Source organism: Oncorhynchus nerka, linkage group LG23, assembly GCF_034236695.1.
Source record: "Oncorhynchus nerka isolate Pitt River linkage group LG23, Oner_Uvic_2.0, whole genome shotgun sequence".
Lineage (NCBI taxonomy): Eukaryota > Metazoa > Chordata > Actinopteri > Salmoniformes > Salmonidae > Oncorhynchus > Oncorhynchus nerka.
Window position 1 is genome coordinate 26569482 of NC_088418.1, and position 26404 is coordinate 26595885.

General features: G+C 41.0%; 1 protein-coding gene across 2 annotated transcripts in view; it reads right to left on the reverse strand.

Moving 5' to 3' along the window:
- The window catches only part of LOC115106609 (myosin-binding protein C, fast-type-like), a 50191-nt gene extending 24341 nt beyond the window's left edge, over positions 1-25850 (reverse strand). The window contains exons 1-5 of one of the 2 annotated variants that reach the window (XM_029629497.2): positions 25710-25850; positions 4921-4938; positions 4509-4526; positions 3751-3774; positions 1700-1726 (exon numbers count right to left, since the gene is read on the reverse strand). In XM_029629497.2, coding sequence (XP_029485357.2) covers positions 1700-1726; positions 3751-3774; positions 4509-4526; positions 4921-4938; positions 25710-25734 — 112 coding nt within the window. In that variant the 5' untranslated portion in view covers positions 25735-25850. The remainder of the gene's footprint in view (positions 1-1699; positions 1727-3750; positions 3775-4508; positions 4527-4920; positions 4939-25709) is intronic. The other variant, XM_029629499.2, reaches the window with a different exon arrangement.
- Between the last annotated feature and the right edge of the window lie 554 nt (positions 25851-26404).

Genomic DNA, 26404 nt, shown 5'->3' on the forward strand with positions numbered 1-26404 from the left:
TGTTAACAAACTATAGTTTTGGCAAGTTGGTTAGGACATCTAATTTGTGCATGTGTAACCGATGTCACTCGCTCTGAGACCTGAAGTAGTTGTTCCCCTTGCTCTGCAAGGGCTGTGGCTTTTGTGGAGCGATGGGTAACGATGCTTTGTGGGTGACTGTTGACTGTGTGCAGAGGGTCCCTGGTTCGAGCCCGGCGAGGGGATGGACTAAAGTTAAACTGTTACACATGACACAAGTAATTCTTCCAACAATTGTTTACAGACATATTATTTAACTTATAATTCACTGTATCACAATTCCAGTGGGCCAGAAGTTTACATATGCTAAGTTGACTGTGCCTTTAAACAGCTTGGAAAATTCCAGAAAATGATGTCATGGATTTAGAAGCTTCTGATAGGCTAATTGACATAATTTGAGTCAATTGGAGGTTTCCTAACACCTGAAGGTACCACGTTCATCTGTATAAACAGTAGAACACAAATATGAACACCATGGGACCATGCAGCCATCATTCTGCTCAGGAAGGAGACGCGTTCTGTCTCCTAGAGATGAACGTACCTTGGTGCAAAAAGTGCAAATCAATCCCAGAACATAGGGCAAATGACCTTGTGAAGATGCTGGAGGAAACGGGTACAAAAGTACAGTATCTACATCCACAGTAAAACGAGTCCTATATCGACATAACCTGAAAGGCCGCTCAGCAAGGGAGAAGCCACTGCTCCAAAACCACCATAAAAAAGCCAGACTACTGTTTGCAACTGCACATGGGGACAAAGATCGTACTTTTTTGGAGAAATGTCCTCTGGTCTGATGAAACAAAAATAGAACTGTTTGGCCATAATGACCATCGTTTTGTTTGGAGGAAAATGGGGAGGCTTGCAAGCCGAAGAACACATCCCAACCGTGAAGCACGGGGGTGGCAGCATCATGTTGTGGGGGTGCTTTGCTGCAGGAGGGACTGGTGCACTTCACAAAATAGATGGCATCATGAGGTAGGGAAAATTATGTGGATATATTAAAGGAACATCTCAAGACATCAGTCAGGAAGTTAAAGATTGGTCGCAAATGGTTCTTCCAAATGGACAATGACCCCAAGCATTCTTCCAAAGGACAACAAAGTCAAGGTATTGGAGTGGCCATCACAAAGCCCTGACCTCAATCCTATAGAAAATTTGTGGGCAGAACTGAAAAAGCGTGTGCGAGCAAGGAGGCCCACAAACCTGACTCAGTTACATCAGCTCTGTTATGAGGAATGGGCCAAAATTCACCCAACTTATTGTGGGAAGCTTGTGGAAGGCTACCCAAAACGTTTGACCCAAGTTAAACAATTTAAAGGCAATGCTACCAAATACTAATTGAGTGTTTGTCAACTTCTTACCCACTGGGAATGTGATGAAAGAAATTAAAGCTGAAACAAATCATTCTCTCTCCTATTATTCTGACATTTCACATTCTTAAAATAAAGTGGTGATCCTAACTGACCTAAAACAGGGAATTTTTACTAGGATTAAATGTCAGGAATTGTGAAAAACTGAGTTTAAATGTTTTTGGCTAAGGTGTATGTCAACTTCCGACTTCAACTGTACATGTATTTGACCCAGGTCTGCTGTTGACAGTTGACACATAGGTTGTGTTCTCAGTCATACAGTACAAAGGCATCCTCTGCTAGTTTAGACAGTCCAACGAAACGTATCTTACCCTCCTCTCCTTCAGGCAGTGCCTCATCTGAGAAAAAGGAAGCATTTTAACTGGAAAACTATCAAATAGACACATTCTAAAGCAGAACCAACTCTAGTGCAAACACTGGACTTCCTTGAGGGACTGAAACAGGGTTAATGCACCACCAAAATTTGAGAATGACGTAGTTCCACACATGCCAGAGTCTGAGGAATTATTTAAAAAATACAGATATTTAATCTAATCATTTTAAATATCAAATGTTAACACACTGAGGAACATGTATACTGCACAGTGCAGTACATGCATACAAACACATACAGTGCATTGTGTCCATACGATACACATACCGCATACTTACATACATAGTTCTGTTGGTTTTGCATCAGCTAAAATTTTTGTTTTTTTGTTTTACTTTGCAAGATATCATATTATGAGTATTATAGGTTTACCATGACCTGAACACAGCCTGTATGCAGGCACATACGTAGCCACCTACGTACATACATACATACATATCTTGTACAGTTTACTAATACAAGTGCCCCCAAGACATGCTAATATCTCACCACTACCAATAACAGGCGAGGTTAGCATGCTTCGGGGGCAGGATATTTGACCCTCTGTAACTTTCTCACTCATCATTATTCGTGATTGATTCAGGATTATCTATCATCATGGTGGCATCCACATGAATGTCAAAGTCTTTAGAACACAGGAGGCTGGTGGCACCGTAATTGGGGAGGACAGGCTCGTGGTATAATGACTGGAGCGGAATAGGTGGAACGGTATCAAATACATCAAACACATGATTTCCATGTGTTTGATGCCATTATTATGAGCCGTCCTCCCCTCAGCAGCCTCCTGTGGTTTAGAAGCATATTCTATTCTTATCATTATTTACTATTCATTTCTGTTGGGCACAAATTAATCTGAGACACAAACAAAAATAAATGCAAACACATCCAACAAGTTTGCAGAGACATACAGTAGGAATATGGGACCAAATACTAAACTTTTGACTACTTTCTTTACAAGAATCTTTAGGGGTGTCAATCATTTTGATCCCTACCTATTTGAGAGAAAAAATATAACTTGTTTAATTCTTTGAGAAATTGTATAAAATATTATTTCCCCATTTGTTTGAGCATGCAATATAGCTCAGTATTTAAATTATTTATTTTATACAGTTGCTCATCTTTTTCAATGGAGTCAATTTCAGACAAGACTGTACATACATACATACAGACATGCATGCATATGTACAGGTAACTGCCTGGCGTGTTCAATTGGGCTGAGATCTGGTGTTTGACTTAATTAACTCACTCTGTGTGGAAGCACCTGCTTTCAATATACTTTGTATACCTAAGAAATACAGCAGTCAAACCCACCTAGCACACATGCCACTCGCGGATAGTATGCGCACACAAACACGTGTGTACATAGACACAGCTTTCAAATCAGATTGTAATGCAACCATAAACAAACCAACACACAGCTGACGGAGTACATGCATTTCCACATCTTCTTTACTAAGCAAATGAATTCATGTACTTTGGGACACCTTGCCTACTTCTGTACAGGTTAGTTCAATTAAAATGCATTAAGATCAAACAAGTAGAGAAATTCAAAAAACAAGACGAAAAAGACAAATCACATAATGATACAGATAGAACAAAAACAAAAGAAATAAACAGAGGAAGACCGCAAGAGTGCAGATGATACAAAATCAAACGGGACTACATCAGACATTAAAGTGCATATGATAGCATATTTTACAGTACAGTACAGTACACTGCATAAAGTACACTGCAGCACAGTAAAGTCTTTTATAATCATTTAGCCAAATTCTGTTAATGTCTGATGTGTTTTAGCAAGTAATAACAACATTGGTGTTTGTCCGTACAGTAGCCCACAGTAATTCTATTTTATGCGTTAATAAATGTTTCTCTTTGATTTTGCTCATTCAGTTGACCGGTCACTCTGTGTCTTCAGTTTGTTTCTTGGAGGAAATAACAACCAAACCTATCAACACTGAACACTCAATACAATAAAACATAAGTGTCCCTTACCATCTTCTGCTGGTTTTTCTTCAGCTGAGGAAAAAGATCATTATTTACAGAAGGACCACGGCATGGATATTAGATGTGTTACACAGACTAACAACTGAACTGGGAAGTTGATTTCTTATTGTATTTCCTTTATACATTTCATGCGCCTGGATTATTTCGATTTTAGCCACTTTTTTTAATGCATTGCTGGATTCTGGGACTGAAGTGAATTGAATATTCATTTTGTTTTGGAGGACAAAGACATTTAGCCGGGTGGAACCAGCCTGATCGCGGCGTTCAGCATTCTTTTTCACTGCGCGGACCAGTCTGGCATTCCTCCACATTGAAACTGTTTGAGTTTATGCCTAATAATGGGAATTATTCAAAACTAACTTGTCAGCGATTGGATCACCTTTGACTAATCAGAGGAATGTAGCGATCTGGTTGGTTCCACCAGGATAAAATACATTTTTTTGCTAGACTAAAACAGAGACGTCATTTTTGCACTTTCATTTGTAAATTCAGAGACCGAGTCTCTACATATTTCAGTCGATTTGGGGGATATTTTGGTTTGATTATGTGTGCCAGCTGATTGAATTGTGACTACATGTTCTATTAGCGGCATTGGGATTAGTGACAACCGATCGTTTTAGAATCACATTTTCAGTGTTACGCTAAGTGTTCAAAAGTGTTGCATTCTAAGCAACTGTGTGAAGACCATAGAAAGGTAGCTTTATTGACACTGAACTGGGGTACTGTACTAGAAATCATCACCTTACCTTCTGCTGGTGCTTCTCCTGAGAAGGCAAACCAAAAAAAATGGTTAGATAAGAAGAAGTGGACAATATATAACCAGTCATCAGTACTGGTCAAAACCATGACAATATGCTCATATCTTTATATGGGTGTTGCAATTGCATGAAAGTAAGACAATGGGTAAAATGATATTACATTATCATGGTACAGATGGTTTAGTTACATCAGTCCACTTTGCCATTCAGCCCCTTCATATGCACAATAATAACAGATGCAGACATGGCTTTGTTTTACAGTAGTTCCTGTAACCTACCCTCCTGTAACTTACCCTCTGACATGGCCAGTTGACAAGAAGACATGGAAAAATGTCAGTCATTATCATGTCTAACTATGCCACTGTAATGCACTCAAAGGTCGCCACCAAAGGTTACTCACCCTCGCCCTCCGGCTTCACTGAAAAAACAGAAACACACAGTACACGCACATCAGAAGAGTTGATAAGACTGTAGGGAAATCATTGTTGATCCTCAGTTGATTCCTAAATAAGTATTTGCATGACCTGATCTGAAATGGGAAAACATCAACGGGCAGTGTTACAATAACGTATGCACGACTACAATCATGAAACCATTGCAAATTAACGCAAATGCTTACCACTTAGATTTAGAAAAAAAGGCATTTCAATAAAAAAGCTTCGTTTCTATGCCTCAAAGGTACATAACGTTTTCTGACAATACTTAAGTATTTTGAGATGTCTAATTTAGGACGTAAGGTGATAAGACTAAGCTTTATTCAATATTGGCCTTTCCCTCGTAGCTTTTGCTGTTTGTTTGCAACAGATGGTCCATTGCAATGACATTAGACCAGCTATGTTAAATGTAGTGTTTCATATTACTGTGTGGCTCACTTCTTTGGAGTGTAACTCTAGAGTGGAAGACACCAGACTTTTATATCCACTTTAAAATCGTCACCAGTAGAATTTGTAGGAGACTGTGAAACACGGCCTGCATTACCCTTAAATTTGATACCTGACCCCAAATTTCACTGTGAACTCGGGGTCATTGGATCACCGACAGTAGATATTTCTGGAACGGGGCATTGCTATCTGCCCTGCCGGTATGACTCCTCTTTCTGGTCCATCCGGGTTTTTGTCCAGCCAGCCTTTTTGCCTATCAGGGGTATTGGACAGGGGGACCGACTTTGGATTGGCTGAGGTAGAAAGCTAGTAAAAGAACCCTCTAATCTGAAATAGACGCATCAGGCATATCATATAGCTGGCTCCCAACGATTTCTCAGGCCCGACTACATTACCGTGGGGGCTGGAAAAGGGACGGTGTATTATGTCCTTGCTGAAGTCATGTCAGTTCTCCCTGAGTGGCCCATCATTGTCTTAAACAGTCGGAGCTGACCTCTGCTGCAGTCCTCAGCCAGGCTGTCTCTTTCTACCCAAAAGCTCCTGCTAAAGTACATCTTTCAAAGACATTTTCGGATTCAATCCAGGAAGACCTTTGATCGATCTAAAACATATACGTTGACCATCCGTACGTTCTTCTTCTCAGATGGCACTTTGTTTCACAGTCCGCTTTTTACCTGGTGTCTTTGGTTTCTTTTTACATGAATTGTAACTTTTGTTACCAATTTTTGTTTCTTTTCGGTTTCATAATGCACTGTTTGATACCAGGTATTGTGTTGTCTTCAGTGTGCTTAGGTAAGTATCAGATAGAATGAATGGTTATCACATAACACCTTTAGGTACATTGCTCACATTTTCGTTAATTAAAAAAAAATTTTTTTTTTACATCTGCTTCAAAAATCAATGTAAAAATACATCCTGCAACACAAAGTAATTGGATAATACAGACAGCAGGGTATTATCTGGCTACCATCGTGGTGTGAATGCCCCTGATACCCTGTTAGAGGAGTAGGTGTAAATCTGTAAAACACTCTTCAGTATGCCAGAAGAGTCCAGTGCATTAGGGAAATGGAGGCTACTACAGTCCTAGTGCCATGGCACAGCTGGGGCACTAACACCAACTCACATTGTGTCCATACTTGAGATTAGGATTTAGTATGTGGTATTCCCGATGTAAAAGAGATACTGAGACTTCATAACACCTACTTTCCCCAATGAAGAAGAAAAAAAAGAAACTCCTCTGATAGGTTGATAGTCACTGAGGGCATGACTTGGTTCAACATATGACGGCCTCTGGTGATCCCTGGGTTACGGGTGTAGGGCTATCGTGATGACCGTATTACTGCCACACCAGCAGTCAGGAGTCATGACCGCAGTCAAATTTCATGTGATCGTAGGTCACGGTAATCCCATCCTAAACTGCGCAAATGAATGCTATTGATTGGTAGCCTACCTGACTTGCTAACGGCCCTTTCCTATGGCCAGGTACTCAGTGCTTTAAGTCCCTCTAATCACTCTCTAAACACTATGAATTTGAATATTTTGAATGATGAGGGGTTGATAGTGATGGTAGTTAGAGGTCCCGTTCCAAAATGGACACGGGAAAGCCCTGGACCCAAAATGCATGAATTAATTTGGTCCGATTTGTGTGAGGGAAGCAGCAGAAAAGCTCATTGTTTTTGCTGCTTTATTAACCAGAGCTGTAGAGAAAGGGAAAGAGAGGGGCCGTGCGGTGTGTTTGAATGAGTGAGTGAAGCTTACTACAAACTCTATGGAGACGTAAGATTCAGAGTGTTGGAATGTTGTTTTATGTCACAAAAGGGGTAGCCCCTTGTAATAAACTCTGTCATTCAAGGTGCGTTTTTACTACCTGAAAATTGAGACAAGCCGTATCATTCCCTCCACAGTCGTGGGAGCAGTGTTGTCGCTTGGTTCCTATAGGATTTGTAGGCTATTCATCAAAGTAGACTATTTTGCATTGATTACCAAATATAATCTCAACAACAATTGAAACAGTAAACCAAACAACAAGAATCGACCCAAAAATATATTTTATTTAGAAGTAATAACTACTGATTACAGGCTATCAAAAATGGTAGAACCTGCTGTACCCAACTAGCTAGCCATGTGCGTTTTCTGCGTGACCAAAACAGGATCTATTTGTAGCAGATATGAGAATGAATACACAAGCAGCATATCAAAATGGCATAATGTTTTTTACACTCAATATTTGCAGGGCATGTTTTCTTCATTATAAATCTGATTATTTCACATGGTGATGTGGTTAACTTAAAAAGCTAGCTAGCTTGCTATGTTTATAGCTATTGTGTTAATGTCTTAGCTGATTGCGGTGACTTCACCCAGCATAACTAGCGGGTCCGGAGATGCAACCTCTCTTATCATCACTCAGTGCCTGGGCTTACCTCCCTTGTACCCGCACCCCACCATACCCCTGTCTGTACATTATGCCCTAAACCTATTCTACCACGCCCAGAAATCTGCTCCTTTTATTCTCTGTCCCCAACGCACTAGACGACCAGTTTTGATAGCCTTTAGTCGTACCCTCATCCTACTCCTCCTCTGTTCCTCGGGTGATGTGGAGGTTAACCTAGGCCCTGCGTGTCCCCAGGCACTCTCATTTGTTGAAAAATCCTTGGTTTCATGCATGTTAACATCAGAAGCCTCCTCCCCAAGTTTGTTTTACTCACTGCTTTAACACACCACGCCAACCCTGATGTCCTTGCCGTGTCTGAATCATGGCTTAGGAAGGTCACCAAAAATTCGGAGAATTCCATACCCAACTACAACATTTTCTGTCAAGATAGAACTGCCAAAGGGGGAGGAGTTGCAATCTACTCCAGAGATAGCCTACAAAGTTCTGTCATACTTTCCAGGTCTATGTCCAAACAGATAGAGCGTCTAATTTTACAAATGAATCTCTCCAGAAATAAGTCTCTCACTGTTGCCGCCTTTTATAGAACCCCTCAGGTCCCAGCTGTGCCCTGGACACCATATGTGAATTGATTGCCCCAAATCTATCTTCAGAATTCGTTCTGTTAGGTGACCTAAACTGGGATATGCTTAACACCCCGGCAGTCCTACAATCTAAGCTAGATGCCTTCAATCTCACACAAATGATCAAGGAACCCACCAGGTACAACCCTAAATCCGTAAACATGGGCACGCTCATAGATATTATCCTGACCAACTTGTCCTCAAAATACACCTCTCTGCTGTTTTCAATCAGGATCTCAGCGATCACACTCAGCCTCATCGCCTGCATCCACTATGGGTCTGCAGTCAAACGACCACCCCTCATCACTGTCAAACGCTCCCTAAAACACTTCTGTGAGCAGGCCTTTCTAATCAACCTGGCCTGGGTATCCTGGAAGGATATTGACCTCATCCCGTCAGTCGAGGATGCCTGGTCGTTCTTTAGAAGTAATTTCCTCACTTTAAAGTAATTTCCTCACTTTAAAAGTAATTTCCTACTTCTCAGACAGAGTTCAGTGTGTCAAATCGGAGGGCCTGTTGTCCGGACCTCTGGCAGTCTATGGGGGTACCGCAGGGTTCAATTCTCGGACGGACCCTTTTCTCTGTATACAGCAACAATGTCGCTCTTGCTGCGGGTTATTCCCTGATCCACCTCTACACAGATGACACCATTCTGTATACATCTGGCCCTTCCTTGGACACTGTGTTAACTAACCTCCAAACGAGCTTCAATGCCATACAACACTCCTTCCGTGGTCTCCAACTGCTTTTAAACGCTAGTAAAAAACAAATGCATGCTTTTCAACCGTTCGCTGCCCACACCCGCCTGCCCGACTAGCATCACTGCTCTAGACGGTTCTAACTTAGAATATGTGGACAACTACAAATACTTAGGTGTCTGGCTAGACTGTAAACTCTCCTTCCAGACTCATATTAAACATCTCCAATCCAAAATGAAATCTAGAATCGGCTTCCTGTTTCGCAACAAAGCCTCCTTCACTCATGCCGCCAAACATACCCTCGTAAAACTGACTATCCTACCGATCCTCGACTTCGGCAAAGTCATTTACAAAATAGCTTCCAATACTCTACTCAGCAAACTGGATGCAGTCTACCACAGTGCTATCTGTTTTGTTACCAAAACCCCTTATACCACCCACCACTGCGACCTGTATGCTCTAGTTGGCTGGCCCTAGCTACATATTCGTCGCCAGACCCACTGGCTCCAGGTCATCTATAAGTCGATGCGAGGTAAAACTCCGCCTTATCTCAGCTTACTGGTCACGATAACAACACCCACTCGTAGCACGCACTCTAGCAGGTATTTTTTATTGGCCATCCCCAAAGCCAACACATACTTTGGCCGCCTTTCCTTTCAGTTCTCTGCTGCCAATGACTGGAACGAATTGCAAAAATCGCTGAAGCTGGAGACTTATATTCCCCTCACTAACTTTAAACATCAGCTATCTGAGCAGCTAACCAATCGCTGCAGCTGTACATAACCCATCTGTAAATAGCCCACCCAATCTACCTACCTCAACAGTGACAGGACTGTTGACCCAGTGAGCATTAAGTCACTGATTAGCAACCTGTCTTAGGTTGTCCATATGAACTTCAGCTATAGAGTAGCCACTGATTGGTCAGTCTCCTCCAATAGCTTCGTGAAGATGTACGTGAGGAGGAGGTGGTTTGGTGAAACATGCTTGCATGATGTATAACTTCGCTATAGATTTGTGTTGGCTACCAAAGCTAATGCCTAGGCCTCAGCTCAATGGACCAATGCAGACCATAGAGTCACGCTCCCTGGTTTGATACCTGGTGGATCACATACAGACATGGGCATCCAATATGCCCTATATATATTGTACGGGTCATACTGTTGATGAAGTTAAACATTGAAATGCTAAAATGCATCAGAGATGGGTGCGCTTTTCACTTTCTAAACGTGGCACGGGGTTGTTCAATGACAGACATGTACTGTATCACTTGATGGTTTAATTTTAGAGAGACAAATAATCATGTTTTTTTTTGCAAAATGCTATATACTGTAGACACCTCCCTCTCAGAGAAACAACTAGTGCTGCTGGGTTTTACACAGTCAAATGAAACAAATAACAACATTTGTAATAAAGAACTGTACAAATAACACATTTGTGACGTCAATATTTAAAGCGGAACTGACAGCATTTTAGCAGCATGAAACGTTATTCAAATCTGTTCATATACACCCCCAGGAAGAATACGATACTTTGAAAAACATTTTCTGACAAGCGAGAGCTTAAATATGGTCTTTTTCACGTTTTCATAAATTCTTAGAATGTTTGGGAATTATATATTCTAAGGCATTTGTGACAATTCTACAATTCTACAGCAGCTACAGAGTGGGAAAGGGGCCGTGCGTTTGGACAATTTAATAGACACTGCAGTAAATAAAACCCAATAAAAACATCGGCCTGGTCCAGTACCGGAGTCTACCCAGACCGGTGCGCCATAGCCAATCAGATTTACAGTAGGCCTTTTGCCACTCAGGCCTGCCATCATTCACTTTGAACTGGACTGTGTGTTTAAAGGCAGTTGCAACAGCACTACTTTACATCATTAGAACGCATTCGCCAAAAGCCACAAAATTCACCCGAATGGATTTCTGCAAATATGTCAATACCACAGGAATACTTTTAGATTTGGCAACTTTACAGTCCCATTGATCAAACAACAATGACAAGGTAAGCTCTCTCTCCCTCAGTTAAATCAAATCAAATTTCAAATGTATTTGTCACATACACATGGTTAGCAGATGTTAATGCGAGTGTAGCGAAATGCACCTCAACAACAACAAGATCAACAACTAATAGCTAGCCAGAGCAAGATGAGCTCAAATCTAACGAAGGAACATTAGATAAACCCTCTCAAACTTTTTCGCTAGCTGGCCGTCAAAATTGCTCTGATGAACGATGGGGAATTGTAGCCTACTCGTCCTTCTGCAGCTTTCCTGACAAAAACCCAGAATTAAAATAATGATTGTGCCATTATACAATACATAGACAGCCACATATTACACATAGCAGAAAAAAATACTGATTCAAGATATCTTGGTGGTCTAGCCTAAATCCAAATTTGGCAGATTTAGCCTACATTTATAGTAAATTTGTTTTAGATTTCGAATAGCCTAGTAATAGGGTATTTTTTTGAAATGTCATCATTAATAGACTGACACATTACCTTTAATTAAAGAATACCTCACCACCATGAGTTTCCATCTACTCCCCTCTCTCCTTCATTGCTTTCAACTCAATTCAAATCAATTCAAATGGGCTTTATTGACTGGGGAACATATGGTAACATTGCCAAAGCAAGCGAAATAGATAATAAACAAAAGTGAAATAAACAATAACATTTTTACAGTAAACATCAAACTCACAAGTTTCAAAGGAATAGGCACATTTAAAATGTCATATTATAGCTATGTCCAGTGTTATCATTATGTACAAAAGTAAATATGGGTTGTATTTACAATAGTGTTTGTTCTTCACTGGTTGCCCTTTCAGAGAGATGTCAACAGTTTCATTAAATATGTTTCTATTGATGTTCCCAAACAGATTTCACTTGGTTTCCCAAATTAAGCACTTGGTAGCAGCAGGAACACAGTTGGACAGCCCATGGCATTCAGAGTTTGAGTGGTATATCACCTGTGGTGCAGCGAAATGACCAGAACCGGAGTAGCCTACCCAACATGAGTGAAAAATGTTCATGCGGAAAAGTGGCTTCCATTCACTATTCCAGTGTATATGGAGGACATGTATTTTTAGTCTTGCCCCTGTTCTTGCCTATTTGATAGCGGGCTATTCTAAATCAAAACGAATTTAATATATTCGTAATGACGAGATTAAATTGAGAATAGTCTGATGGGTGAAAATATGATCGCTTGGTGAGAGAACAGCCTGTGCAGTCTGAGGCAAGGAACAGAGTTCGTGTTTCATTTGAGCAGAACAGGTTCTGGCACTTCTCCGTTTTGGACTGTTTTGTTGGATCCGGTACCTCTCGTGACAAGAAAATTATTTTTAATTTGAGTTGCTAATTAATTATCCTGCCCCCAACAAAAAAACATAATGTGGAAAAGTAGATTTTCAGCCCTGGCCCGGGTTTCTGATTTGCGCAACATTGTAACCTATGTTTGAGACCAACGCGTGGCCATGGCTTTGTGAGAATTGCGCCAGTATCTCTCACATTACTATAATGAGATTCACTTTCTATGTTCTTTCTCCCTGTCTGCTCTGGTAGACATGAGCCTGCAGCTCTCATCTCTCCAGCGTTGACCATCATGTATTTCCTTAGAGAACCGTAGCCGTGCAAAGGGTTCTGAAGGAACTGCGGCACCCCTGATGAATTGGAATACATTTGCCAAAGTTATAGACTTACTGCTGTCTGTTCAGAAATAAATTAAATAATTCAGAATAGCCTACTACACTATGAAAAGGCCTATAATTTAGCAGCATATGATCAATAGCTTTAAAAAAAAAATTGCCTTGCTGTGGATTGTAGCCCAATAACGAGGCATAGCCTACATCGGGAACACATGGCAAAAATGTCAGTGAAATAAAAACATGCAGACCCAACAGGCCTTTCGCGATATTTCAAATACAATCGATTGCTCGCCTGCCTGTAGTTTGTGAGTAAAGCTAGTCCCAGTGACCGTGCGGACACACAGCTACATACATCTATGGCTATCTATCGACCCGTTTCTCGTGAAATAATCCTATGCTAACATTTGCCGGCTAGAGTAGGTATGTTTGAGGCGGCACATAACTCATTTGTTGTTGACAGTGACATGGTATGCTGTCTCACTGTACTTTAAACTTCAATTTGATCTCATTTAGTTTCTTAATCAAAGACAATCGCTGTTGAAAACGCATTTTGCTTTTTTTATTTTGACTAAGGCTTTGATTTCGCTGTTCCATTTATGGCAATCTATAGCCCACATGGTAGTTTGGCAACCTGTAGGCTATTTTGGATACTGTTACTCGCAAGTTAGACACCGATCCTGTCTACCGATATTTGTGTATATATAAATGCATTTTTCATTGGGGCTCTCCTTGATGTATAACGTTTTTTGAAATTGTATTTTTAAATGTTATTGATGGACATTTTGAACTACCTGGTTTAGTTTGGCCTTAATTGGTGATGTTGCTCACTGGTGGTCCTCAGTCACATTCACTTTATCTTGGACTCCACTACGACATTGGAGTCTAAAACTATCACTCTTCTCTTCTAATTTCACTCTTGTTAAATCGTTGCACTACCTGAAGAGTTTAGACCCATGGTTTGTGTGCTTAATTGTATATATCCAAAATGCTAGTTGTCCATTTGTATACTGTTATTTAATTGTGTCCACCTAAGGATGTTTGTAAAAATGTACAAAGACAGGGGATGACCCTTTTCATAGCCTACTGGTTCCTTTATAATGTTTCTCATTATCTCAGACATGTGGCAGCACCTAGTGGGCTTCACATTATGGCCATTGAACATTATGTTGGCATTATCCAAAGATTCTTGTGCTCTGTTTCTCTAAAGTTTTTTAAATGTATTATTCAGATTTTATTTTTTCATGCTGCTCCTCTCTCTCAATCTCTCTTTTCCTTTTTCTTCATTTGACGTTTTGGGATTTCCAGTCAGACTGGTGACATGGAACTCTTAGGCATACGGAAATGGACAACTTTTTCAACAACTTGGATAATCCATCTATTGATATGGACATGAGTAAAGTTCTGGACAACCCTCTGCACCTAGATGAGATAACCAAGGGTCTAAAGTTAAATGCAAAGTGGCAAGGCCCTGACGGATTCCCCATTCATGTTTATTTAAAAAATTCTCAGATCAACTCTCCCCCTTACTATCAGATATGTTCGCCGACTCGTTATCACATGGCTCTCTCCGCCCGACGCTAACTCAAGCCTGCATATCACTTATACCCAAGAAAGATCAAGATCCGGCAGAATGTAGTGGATATCAGCCCATTTCACTTTGAACGCCAATGTTAAACTATTAGCTAAGGTTCTAGCATGCCTGTTGGAACCCTGCCTTCAGGGTGTCATATCTGATGATCATCAAAGAGCGACAACTGTTTTCCAATGTACGCCGTCTTTTTGGGCATTACACTCGCGCCTGTCTCTCCAGACCCCAGAATTGTTGTTTCTCTTGATACGGAGAAGGCTTTCGACCGGGAGGAGTTGGATTATTGAAGATTTTGTGAAGATTTTGTTTTGGGTCCAATTTCATCTCATGGATACGTATCCTCTATTCTGCTCTTACGGCTAGCGTACACACCAACCTTCAACATTCAAAAATACTTTCCCCTCTCCGGCGGGACCCGTCGCCCTATGCCCCCGCTCCTTTTTTGCAGATATGATAGAACCGCTTTACTTGGCCTTAAAATGATCATCATTCACGAGAATCCACTGAGCTGGTGAAGAACACATGGTGTCACTACATGCAGACGATCCACTATTACACATCACTAACCCTGTGAACTCTGTCGATAGCATACGGCATATTTTAAACACATTTGGATCATTCTCAGGTTACAAATGGAACATTCAGAAAAGTTTGTGTTTTTACCTATAGGTTTCTATGTGTTTTTCATCGTCTTCCGATCTTTCTGCCGAAATCATTGTTTACCAAGTTGGATAGGCTCATCAGTCATTTTATCTGGGAAGGCAAATAACCTAGGATACGTAGAGCAATATTTAAAAGAAGGAGACAAGATGGAGGATTGGCACTTCTAAATGTACTTTTTTATTATCGGGAAGCCAATATTCAAAAGATTATGGTCTGGTTTAATGCTCCAGGTACCAACTGGTGCTCATAAGAAGCACACTCCTGCCAATCATCCTCCCTTTCTGCTCTTACTTGTGCTCCTTGTGTCCTTCAAAGTATACTGTATTTTGTCAACATTGTAGACCTATCTAAGCCCTATCTGAAACAACCACCTATTTTTACCCTCCAAACTCGACCAGGCTTTTGTTTTGTGGCGAGAGAGAGGTTTGGTATGTTTCAAAGATGTATTTTTAGATGGGAAGTTTGCCAGTTTTAATGATCTCGTTATTTTCAAGCCCGCAACTTTGTTCGCTTTCATTTTCCCACCTTTCCTCAACTACCTCCCAAGACATTGCTAGTAGAGATTTCTAGATTATATGACATTATGCTTTCCCCTGAACCCTCTCCAATAAACAAAATCAAGACAAAGGGGTAGTGAACTTGAACTGATGGGAGGAGGCCCTTCGTAGGGTTAACTCCACATCCCGATGTGCTCGATTGAGTTGAATTCAGTTCAAGGTCTTGCACAGAATTCACTACGCCAAAGAATAACATACAAAATGTCTCCCTGACACAAATTGCACGTGATAGATGTTCAATCACTTCGGCACACCACACCCATTATGTTTTATTCATGTTCTAAGCTTTCTGAGTATTGGCCATCCTTTTTTAATACTCTCTCTAAAATTCTGGATATCGACCTGCAGCCTTGTCCTTTGATAGCTATTGGAGTTCTGTCATTGTTGCCTAGTCTCACTAAAAGTAAAGCAAATGCTGTAGTAGTGTTTTGCTTCCCTCATAGCCCGCCGGAAGATCTTGCTTAATTGCAAATCCTCCAAACCTCCCACTGTATCAGCCTGGTTGAAAGATCTCATGTCTTTTATATATATTTTTTTTATACACCATTTTTAAATACTTTGAGAGGTTGTACTGATGACTTTAAATGTCCTTTTTTGAACAGTTGCCTTCTATTGATCAGGGGTAAGAATTTTGGCCACAAAAAGAGGGTGTGGGAGGGAAGGGACAGTATGATGTGGTATTTTAATTGTATTTTTGTGTATATGTATGTATGTACAGTTGAAGTTGGAAGTTGACATACACTTCGGTTGGAGTCATTGAAACTCGTTTTTCAACCACTCCACAAATTTCTTGTTAACAAACTATAGTTTTGGCAAGTCGGTAAGGACATCTACTTTGTGCATTACACAAGTAATTTTTCCAACAATTGTTTACAGACAGATTTTTTTTACTTATAACTCACTGTATCACAATTCCGGTGGGTCAGAAGTTTACATACGCTAAGTCGACTGTGCCTTTAAACAGTTTTGAAAATTCAGAAAATTATGTCATGGCTTTGGAAGCTTCTGGTAGGCTAATTGACATCATTTGAGTCAATTGGAGGTGTACCTGTGGATGTATTTCAAGGCCTACCTTCAAACTCATGCCTCTTTGCTGACATCATGGGAAAATCAAAAGAAATCAGCCAAGAGCTCAGAAAAACAATTGTAGACCTCCACAAGTCTGGTTCATCCTTGGGAGCAATTTCCAAACGCCTGAAGGTACCATATTAATCTGTACAAACAATAGTACGTAAGTATAAACACCATGGGACCACGCAGCCGTCATACCTCTCAGGAAGGAGATGCGTTCTCTCCTAGAGATGAAAGTACTTTGGTGCGAAAAGTGCAAATAATCCCAGAACAACAGCAAAGGACCTTGTGAAGATGCTGGAGGAAACAGGTACAAAAGTATCTATATCCACAGTAAAACAAGTCCTATATCGACATAACCTGAAAGGCCGCTCAGCAAGGTAGAGGCCACTGCTCCAGAACTGCCATAAAAAAAAGCCAGACTATGGTTTGCAACTGCATATGGGGACAAAGATCATACTTTTTGAGAAATGTCCTCTGGTCTGATGAAACAAAAATATACCTGTTTGGCCATAATGACCATCGTTATGTTTGGAGGAAAATTGGGGAGGCTTGCAAGCTGAAGAACACCATCCCAACCGTGAAGCACGGGGGTGGCAGCATCATGTTGTGTGGGTGCTTTGCTGCAGGAGGGACTGGTGCACATCTCAAGACATCAGTCAGGAAGTTAAAGCTTGGTCGCAAATGGGTCTTCCAAATGGACAATGAACCCAAGCATACTTCCAAAGTTGTGGCAAAATGGCTTAAGGACAACAAAGTCAAGGTATTGGAGTGGCCATCACAAAGCCGGAACTGAAAAAGCGTGTGCGAGCAAGGAGGCCTAGCAACCTGATTCAGTTACACCAGCTCTGTCAGGAGGAATGGGCCAAAATTCACCCAACTTATTGTGGGAAGCTTGTGGAAGGCTACACAAAATGTTTGACCCAAATTAAACAATTTAAAGGCAATGTTACCAAATAATAATTGAGTGTTTGTCAACTTCTGACCCACTGGGAATGTGAGGAAAGAAATACAAGCTGAAATAAATCATTTTTACTCAGATTAAATGTCAGGAACTGTGAAAAACTGAGTTTAAATGTATTTGGCTAAGGTGTATATAAACTTCCGACTTCAACTGTATGTGTACATATGTGCATATAAATGTATATATATATATTTTTTGTTTACATGTATTTAATTATGTTTATATACGCTGCTTTTGATGTTAAGGGAAGGGAGGTGTTTCAATAGGTACAGGGGGATAAAAGGATGTACCTGTTACATTTGTAATTTTTGTATTTCTTTATATGTCCAACAAACAAACAAAAAATATCAAAAAGAATCCAGCTCCCTACACAGCAGCGATGCATACCCATGGGCAGCAGTGGGGCCACCCACACAACCTGGCACTTGGGCAGATTGCCCACGCGATGAATGCTGCTGACGTCCGCCTGGATGATCCAAAGGGTCTCCGCAGATTCTCCATCCTTACCAGCTCGATGGTGAGTGTCCGGATCTCACAGACCTAGCGAATTGGCTCCAGATCGAGGCAGAGTGTGAGGGCAGGGCACAAGCGAACCAGAGAGAGGCGTGAGCGTTTGCCCACAGAAGAGATGGGGCACTAACTCTCTCCACGGAACCGACCAGAGTCCACCCTGGGGAAAGCCAGCCTCGCCACTTCGACATAAGTTTAAGGACTAGCTCCAGCCCTACTCTACGTACTCCTAGACGAGGAGGAGCTCTGCACCAGATGTGACCGATAGCACTCAGCAGAGAAGTGCAGCCTCAAGAAACTCTGCAACATCCGTGAGGGACGCCACCTCCACGTCCTTCACAAGATCTAAAGTCAAGGAGACCATGACCATGTCCCCTTGTCACAGCCCCCAAGAGCACAGTGCGAATGGGACGGCTAAGCGGCAATGGGCAACTGCTCCTCAAGGTGGCCAACTGGTCCCACCCGTCTCATCACAGCCAAAATCGCAGGAGGCAGTGCTCCGTAACCCTAGGAGCACTGGAATGCAGCTGGCTAAAGACCTTGCACCTTGCAGACCAGGAGTGCACAAGCCAAAGCAAGACGGCCACATGATCAAGACCGAGCCTGAGGACTACAAGGTACCTAGTCTAAGGAACATCGATCGGATCGTAGCCACACCACTGGTCTGATTTAATAGGGGTCAGCCAGCCCATACCATAAAATGATTTAAAATATGTCCTTTTACTTATTTGTACCTTTTATTTAACTAGGCAAGTCAGTTAAGAACAAATTCTTGTTTACAATGACGGCCTACATACAAACAGATACGGTATATTTAGTTACAGTCTTGCTATCTTTAGCTCAGAGCATGTAATCTACTGTAGCACTGGTGCAACATGGCCACACACAGACACTTATAAGGCTTCTTTTATGGATGCATCTGGAGGAATGTTTAAGCCTTTTGGTAAATCAATGTGATTTTAAATGACCGTCCTGATAATAGGATTTATTCATACAACTCATTTCTTTACTTTTCATTCGAGAAACGCTGTGTCGTGATGACAGGGAGGTCATTGACACACTGTGTGTAGGCCAGGCGAAACAAAATCTACATTTGAATCCATTTTAAATCCAGGCTGCAACACAACAAAAAAGTCAAGCGGTGTCAATACTTTTTGAACTTGGACTCAAAGGACCATTCAGTCACTGTCCCAATAGTTTTGGAGAATTGCATTGGATTGATTGCTTTTGAAGGCAGTGTTTCCAATATGATGTCACTCTTTCAAGACATACGAAAGAGTGACATCATATTGGGAACACTGCCTTCAAAAGCAATCAAAAGCAATCAATCCAATGCAATTCTCCAAAACTATTGGGACAGTGACTGAATGGTCCTTTGAGTCCAAGTTCTTTTAATTTGGAGGGGCAGCTGTTAAAACCCCTCTCCCCCTCAGCTCGAGTTGATTACATTTATGGCCAGTCTGCTGCGTGAGAAAGGGCTCTCTCTGCCTTGGAGGTGTGAAGTGTCTGTTTACAGGTCACGCCTCTGACCTCTCAAGGGACCTTCCACCCACTAATCAGCCCCCCTTGACCTTGCCCACCTTGGCCTTGAGCCAATAGGAACTTTAGGCCGGGACTGATGTAATAGTCAGCCCATATCATACAATTATTTTAAATATGTACATAGAAACAGATACGGTAGATTTAGTTACCGTCTTGCTATCTTTAGCTAAGAGCATGTGATCTGGTGCAACATGGCCATACACAGACACTTCGATGGCGTCTTTTATGGCCGCATCTGGAGGACGATTAAGCCTTGTGGTAAATCAATGGGATTTCAAACGACAGTCCTGGTGATAGGATTTATGAATCCTACATGGGGGAGGCAGACATCTCTCCTGGTCTGTTGCCCTAACGACAACAAAATGTGCCACTGTCCCAATGCCTTTGGAGCTCACTGTGAGTTGCCATGGAGAGAGCCTTGGCAGAAACAAGACAGATAAGGAGGTAAAGTGTAAACCTAGAATGGGGAGTCCCTTGACTTATTCCACATTTTGTTGTGTTACACCCTGAATTCAAAATTGATTCAATATTTTTTTTCCCTCAGCCATCGACACACGATACCCCATAATGAGAAAGTGAAAACAGATTTTTTGAATTTTTTGAAAATGTATAGAATAAAAAAAAATAAAAAAAATCTAATTTACATAAGTATTCACACCCCTGAGTCAATACTTTGTAGAAGCACCCTTGGCAGCGATGACAAGAGTGTGTCTTTCTGGGTAAGACTATTTAATTTCTTTCCACAACTGGATTGTGCAACATTTCCCCTTTATTCCTTTTCAAAATTCATCAAGCTCTGTCAAATTGGTTGTTGATCATTGCTAGACAACCATTTTCAGGTCTTGCCATAGTTTTTCAAGTATATTTATGTCAAAATTGTAACTCAGCCACTCAGGAACATTCACTGTCTTCTTGGTTAGCAATTCCAGTGTAGCTTTGCCCTTGTGTTTAAGGTTATTGTCCTTGAAAGGTGAATTCATCTCCCAGTGTCTGGTGCAAAGCAGTCTGAACCAGGGTTCCCTCTAGGATTTTGCCTCTGCTTAACTCCATTCTCTGTATTTTTTTATGCTGAAAAACTTCCCAATCCTTAACGATTACAAGCATACCCATAACACGATGTAGCCACCACTATGCTTGAAAATGTGGAGTGTGATGTATTCTATTGGATTTGCCCCAAATAAAATACTTTGTATTCAGGACAGAATGTTTTTTTGCAGTATTACTTTAGTGTCTTGTTTCAAACAGGATGTATTTTTTTGAATAATTTGTTAGTCTGTAGAGGATTCCTTCTTTTCACTCTGTCCATTAGGTTAGTATTGTGGAATAACTACAATGTTGTTGATTCGTCTTAATTTTTCTCCTATCACAGCCGTTAAACTCTGTAATTGAGCAGTTTCCTTCCTTTTCAGCAACTGAATTAGGAACGATGACTGCATGGTTCCTAGTGACTGTGTGCGTTGATACTCCAGCCAAAGTGTCGTTAATAACGTCACCATGCTCAAAGAGATATTCAATGTCTGCTTTTTTCACATTTTTACCCATCTACCAATAGGTGCCCTTCTTTGCGAGGCATTGGAAAAACCTCCCTGGTCTTTGTGGTTGAATCTGTGTTTGAAATTCACTGCTCGACTGAGGGACCTTACATATAATTGTATTTGCAGGGCACAGAGATGAGGTAGTCATTCAAAATCATGTTAAACACGTATTGCACACAGAGTGAGTCCAAGCAACTTATTAAGTTAATTTTTTTCCTGAACTTATTTAGGTTAGCTATTTCCCAAGACATTTGAGCATTTCCTTTTTTAATAATTATGACATTATGGGATATTGTGTGTAGGCCAGCGAAACAAAATCAACATTTGAATCCATTTTAAATCCTGGCTGTAACACAACAAAAAGTCAAGCGTTGTCAACACTTTTTGAAGGCACTGTATGTCTTGAAAGAGTGACATCATATTGAGAGAATGCCTTCAAAAGCAATCAATTCAATGCAATGCAACATGGCCCAAAAATGTAATAGTGGCAAGAGGTGGAATAACGATGTTTTTAGAGTGCCAACCTTTTCCTTTTTATGGTTTCAGGAAGTGCATTGCACAAGCCATGTTGAGGAAAACAAAATAAAGATGTACAGGAAACACGAGAGAGGATGATGAAGAGTTCATTTTGCTGCCATAATGTTTTGCAAAGATGAAAGGAATTGTGGCCAACAAACTGTCATCTCTACATTTAATTTGACATTTTAGCAGGAGCTATTATCCAGATGGTTAAGTGCCTTGCAGAAGGGCATGTCAACAGATTTGTCACATAGTTGGCTCAGGGATTCAACCCAGCAACCTTTCGGTTACTGGCCCTATGCTCTTAACCACTAGGCTGCCTCCAACCCTTTGCTCTCTGCCTATCTCTCTCTGCTTACGTTGAAAGCAGACCTGTCATGTTTTTGAGAGAGGAGTCGGGAAAGAGTGGGATGAGAAACTAGTTCAAATAGGAAGGGTTGGACTATATATTTTTTGAAAAAGTACAGATGAAAGATTTTAATTTGAGCCAGTTTGCTACAGCATGAAAATAATCCTGCAGCAACAGGAAAAAATGTATTATTATATTGATTGTAATTAATGGACAGTTTTGTCTGGGTTCATACATTTTCACGAGGGACATTTCTGACATTTCTAAGTGGATATTACTAACTTCAGAAGCCTTTTTAAACCTCAAATACACTACAAGATCCTACATCTGCAGAGACAGAAGGAGGATTAGATCATGATTTATAGCAAATTATATTGCAAGTTGGATACGATAAAACCTTATATGCCGGTGTGATATCATATTAATGTGAGTGGAGTAATGTAGATGAGGAAAAAGGTTAGAGGTGAAGTCGGGATATTTTTAACTGGGAGAAGGGGGAAGAGAGAGATCAGTGATAAAAAGAAAGAAATGGTCTTGTGGTTACCTAATAATGGAACGACACAGAAATGCAAGACCCCCCCCCCCCCAAGGCATTGATAAGTAGTTTGAAGGACAAACGGGTAAAATATACACAGAGTAGATTATTCTGTATCCTGAGTAGCTAAAGTGACAGGCAGAAAAGCTGCCCCGATGTATGTCAATTGTTTATGAATGATTATAAACTGCATAAATACTTGGTACAAATTGGTATTTCCTGTTTAAAAAAAACAACTCTTTATGGCAGAAGTTTGTTATTAAACTGTAATGTATTTTCATATTTTCAGAGTATTTTCATACTGAAATAAACTGTTTGTATCTGTCCTTCCAAATGATATTATATTTCGAGTTTTTTTTTCTTCTGGTAAGCCTAATGTACAGGAACCCGTCAATCAGGGAGGGTGGTGGTTATTTGAGCTGTGCAGTCAAAGGTTAGCGGTTGAGTGAGGACGGAGCCAAGAAAGGTCTAAGATGGTGGCGGGGGTTCAGACGTGACAAGGGGATATCGTATCTATCTTAAGGCCCAACCATCGGTAAATTCAGGGTGAAAAAGGATGGCTCTGGGAGAACGAGAGTAGATGGAAGGAGGTGAAAGTTTATGGGTGTTACAGTGGTCACCGTTTCATAGGTGACAGACGGTAGGACAGGAGTCTGGAAATCTTGGAAATGTGGTAATTTTAATTTTACCTTTATTTTACTAGGCAAGTCAGTTAAGAACAAATTCTTATTTTCAATGACGGCCTAGGAACAGTGGGTTAACTGCCTGTTCAGGGGCAGAACGACAGATTTGTACCTTGTTAGCTCGGGGATTTGAACTTGCAACCTTTCGGTTACTAGTCCAACGCTCTAACCACTAGGCCACCCTGCCGCCCCAATAGGCCTTCACAAAGGTAAGGAGCTGTGGGAGCTTCAAAACGTAGTAGTGCTTAATGTGTATTACATTTCAAGACTTCATAGACTGTCATTGAAGACTCACACCGTGTAAAAACAGACAGCGCTACGGTGTCAAAGAAATATAGAGATTTTCTGTCAGAGGAAAAAAGTGGTCGAGCAGCGACGAGAGAAAGACAAGGCCAATCGCCCTGTCTTGAAATCAACGTGGTGTCTTTAAAACTCATCTCCCACTCACATTCGCACATTCGGGTTTTCTCGTCCCTCTCTCAGGTTACCGTCAGCGTTGTGATTTACGGTAACACTTGGTCAACGTGGATGTTAAAACGGAGGACAGATCGCTCCTCAGAGGAGAGGAAGCCAACCTTAAATTGAAATCTGCCATAGACACACATCACTAAATATAGTGCTTGAAGTTTTATGACACGATTGAAGTCATGACATACCCAAACGTTATTGCGTTACTAAGTGTCAGTCTGACTTTGATAGGTAGGAAAAGTTGGGATTCAAACGCCATGATGCTACCAAGCTTATTTTCGTTATGTTGTCATCAGCTAAATGACATTATCATAAACAACAGTATATTTCCCAACTTTCCGACAGTCGTACCAAGTAACCAGGAAATTAAATCTTCCAAGACAGGCATTATTCCCAATGTGTGCCTTCCCTCGCATGCATTTGTGTATAAATCAAAGGTCTGGAGCGAAACCAGCTAGCAAACGTGGAACAAAAACAAATGAAAGTAAACCTTGAAAGAAAATGTTTTTGTGTTTTTCAGGACAGGTGCAGAAAATGTGCAGAGGTATATGCTTTTGTATGAGCTGTAATATTTGGAAAAAACTGAGGAGCGATTAAAATAAACATACTTCTGGACACGTAACTAGTAGCCTGAATTGACATAAGTGTTATGGCCACATATCAGATAGTAAATGATAGAGTAGATAGTGTTGCAATCCATTGGTTGTGATGTCAGCTCAATTTGTTACATTTCTAAGTCTCATACAAATACAATTTCCGGGTTTGTCATGGTATCAATATATCAGAGCTTATAGTCAACATGTTGTATTTTTTCTTTTTTTTTACCTTTTGAGGGGGCATATCTGTATGAAATCACAGAATGCGCAGAATGCGCCTTACACAGAACTTCCCCCTGATACTGTACAATTTATTTGATAAAACTTAACGGCTGCTGAGTTTTCCATAGTAAATGATGATCATTTACGTATGATAATTTACTTCCCATGTGCAAGAGCCTGCACTTTTAAACTTGTACACATCATCAGTTTCCTAGGGCATATGTAAGCTACACATCGCTTATGACTGCATCACCTGATTAGCTCATCTGATTCTGAACACATGCATTTGGTCACCCTATAGTGTCACACACCAATAGTAATTATCTGGATCAAGTTCAAGCTGTGCTGCAGTGACGAAACTGAGAGGGCAGTGAGGTTAGACCCCCTGTGTGTGTAGTAATTTCTCTCAGACAAACTAGTCCCTCAAACCACTTCCCTTGCACCTGCCATCTGTTCCTCTCTCCCATCTTCTGACATGACATACAGTATGTGCTAAGCTCTACCTCTACCAATTTTTTGGTCCTCTCCAACCCAAGATATGCAGCACATTTTCACATCAGGTTGTTGCTATCTGGAACCAAATTCCATGCAGTCTGGTTTAAGAAATGTACTGTAGCTTACTAACAGTATTATAAATTACATCAGTGTGCACTGTTTGGAAATTGCTCTGGCATTGAATGTATTTTCATTCATATTCAGTGCCGTACGCAGTCATATTAGCTATGCATTTGCTAAAACAATCACTTTAGAAACTGTTTAGTAAATTGACAACTCAATTTGCTAAATTCATGAGAAGACAACTATTATTACGGTCAAATAAAGCATTTCTGTGGGGAATTTGGAGACACATCCCACTCCTTTCTCCATATTTGGACAGAGTTCGCTATGAAGTAGTCTTCACTAACAGTAAAGTAACTCTATGGACATTGACGGAAATACATATCAGAATGCATGTTCAACACTGCAACAATATGTCTACAGTACGCCACTTTTGCAGAACAAATGAACAATTATCTAAATATCTAACAAATATGTTAAAAAAACTTTCGCATTTGACAATTTAGCGCTTTACACCCTCACATCTGAGATATGCATCCTCTAACAGAAACACTTTCCACATACTGACTCAAATGAATGATCCATCAGGTGCATACCTGCATCATCGGCGGCTTCAGGCATGACTATCCCAGTGGCTATCCCAGTGCCTTCTCGTCTCGGGCTGGAAGTTTGAGGGCTTGCTGTGCTTATTCCTTTTATTTCTCTGCCTCTCTCTCTCTCTCCCTCTCCCTCTCTCTCTCTCTCTTTTTTTATTTTATTCAAAGCTCTCCTGGCACTTAAGTCACCCACCCACCAGGGAGGAAGGTAGGGAGAGGGGGAGAGGGGGAGAGAGAGAAAGGGAGAGGCTGTCACTTGAAACCAATGAGGATTCCAAGGAAACGACGTGAGAGGCAGGAGTGATAAGGTGGGGGAGACAAGAGAGGGTGAGAAGGTGGAGTGGTGAAAGGGGTTTATTTTACCAAGGGATCGGTCGACGTATTAAACTTGTGGAATACTTGTCATGTTAGAGGGAAACTATGCTGCGAGCGTAGCAACATCTGCTACTTTTCTAGCACTTTGTCTGGCACCTCGTGTATGTAACCGCTGCCCCAATCATCACCTCTCACACTACCATTAAGGGCTCAGACGCACCAATAGCGTTTGCTGGCCGAGAGTGCTTAGCACCTCTGAACGTAATCTGCTAACCCGAATGTGCACCAATTTAACATGTAGAATCAAGTGGAAAATGTTGGCAGTCTGAGGTCTACTGCGGGTGGTCCCTAAAACTAACGTTAGATCCACATTCAGGGCT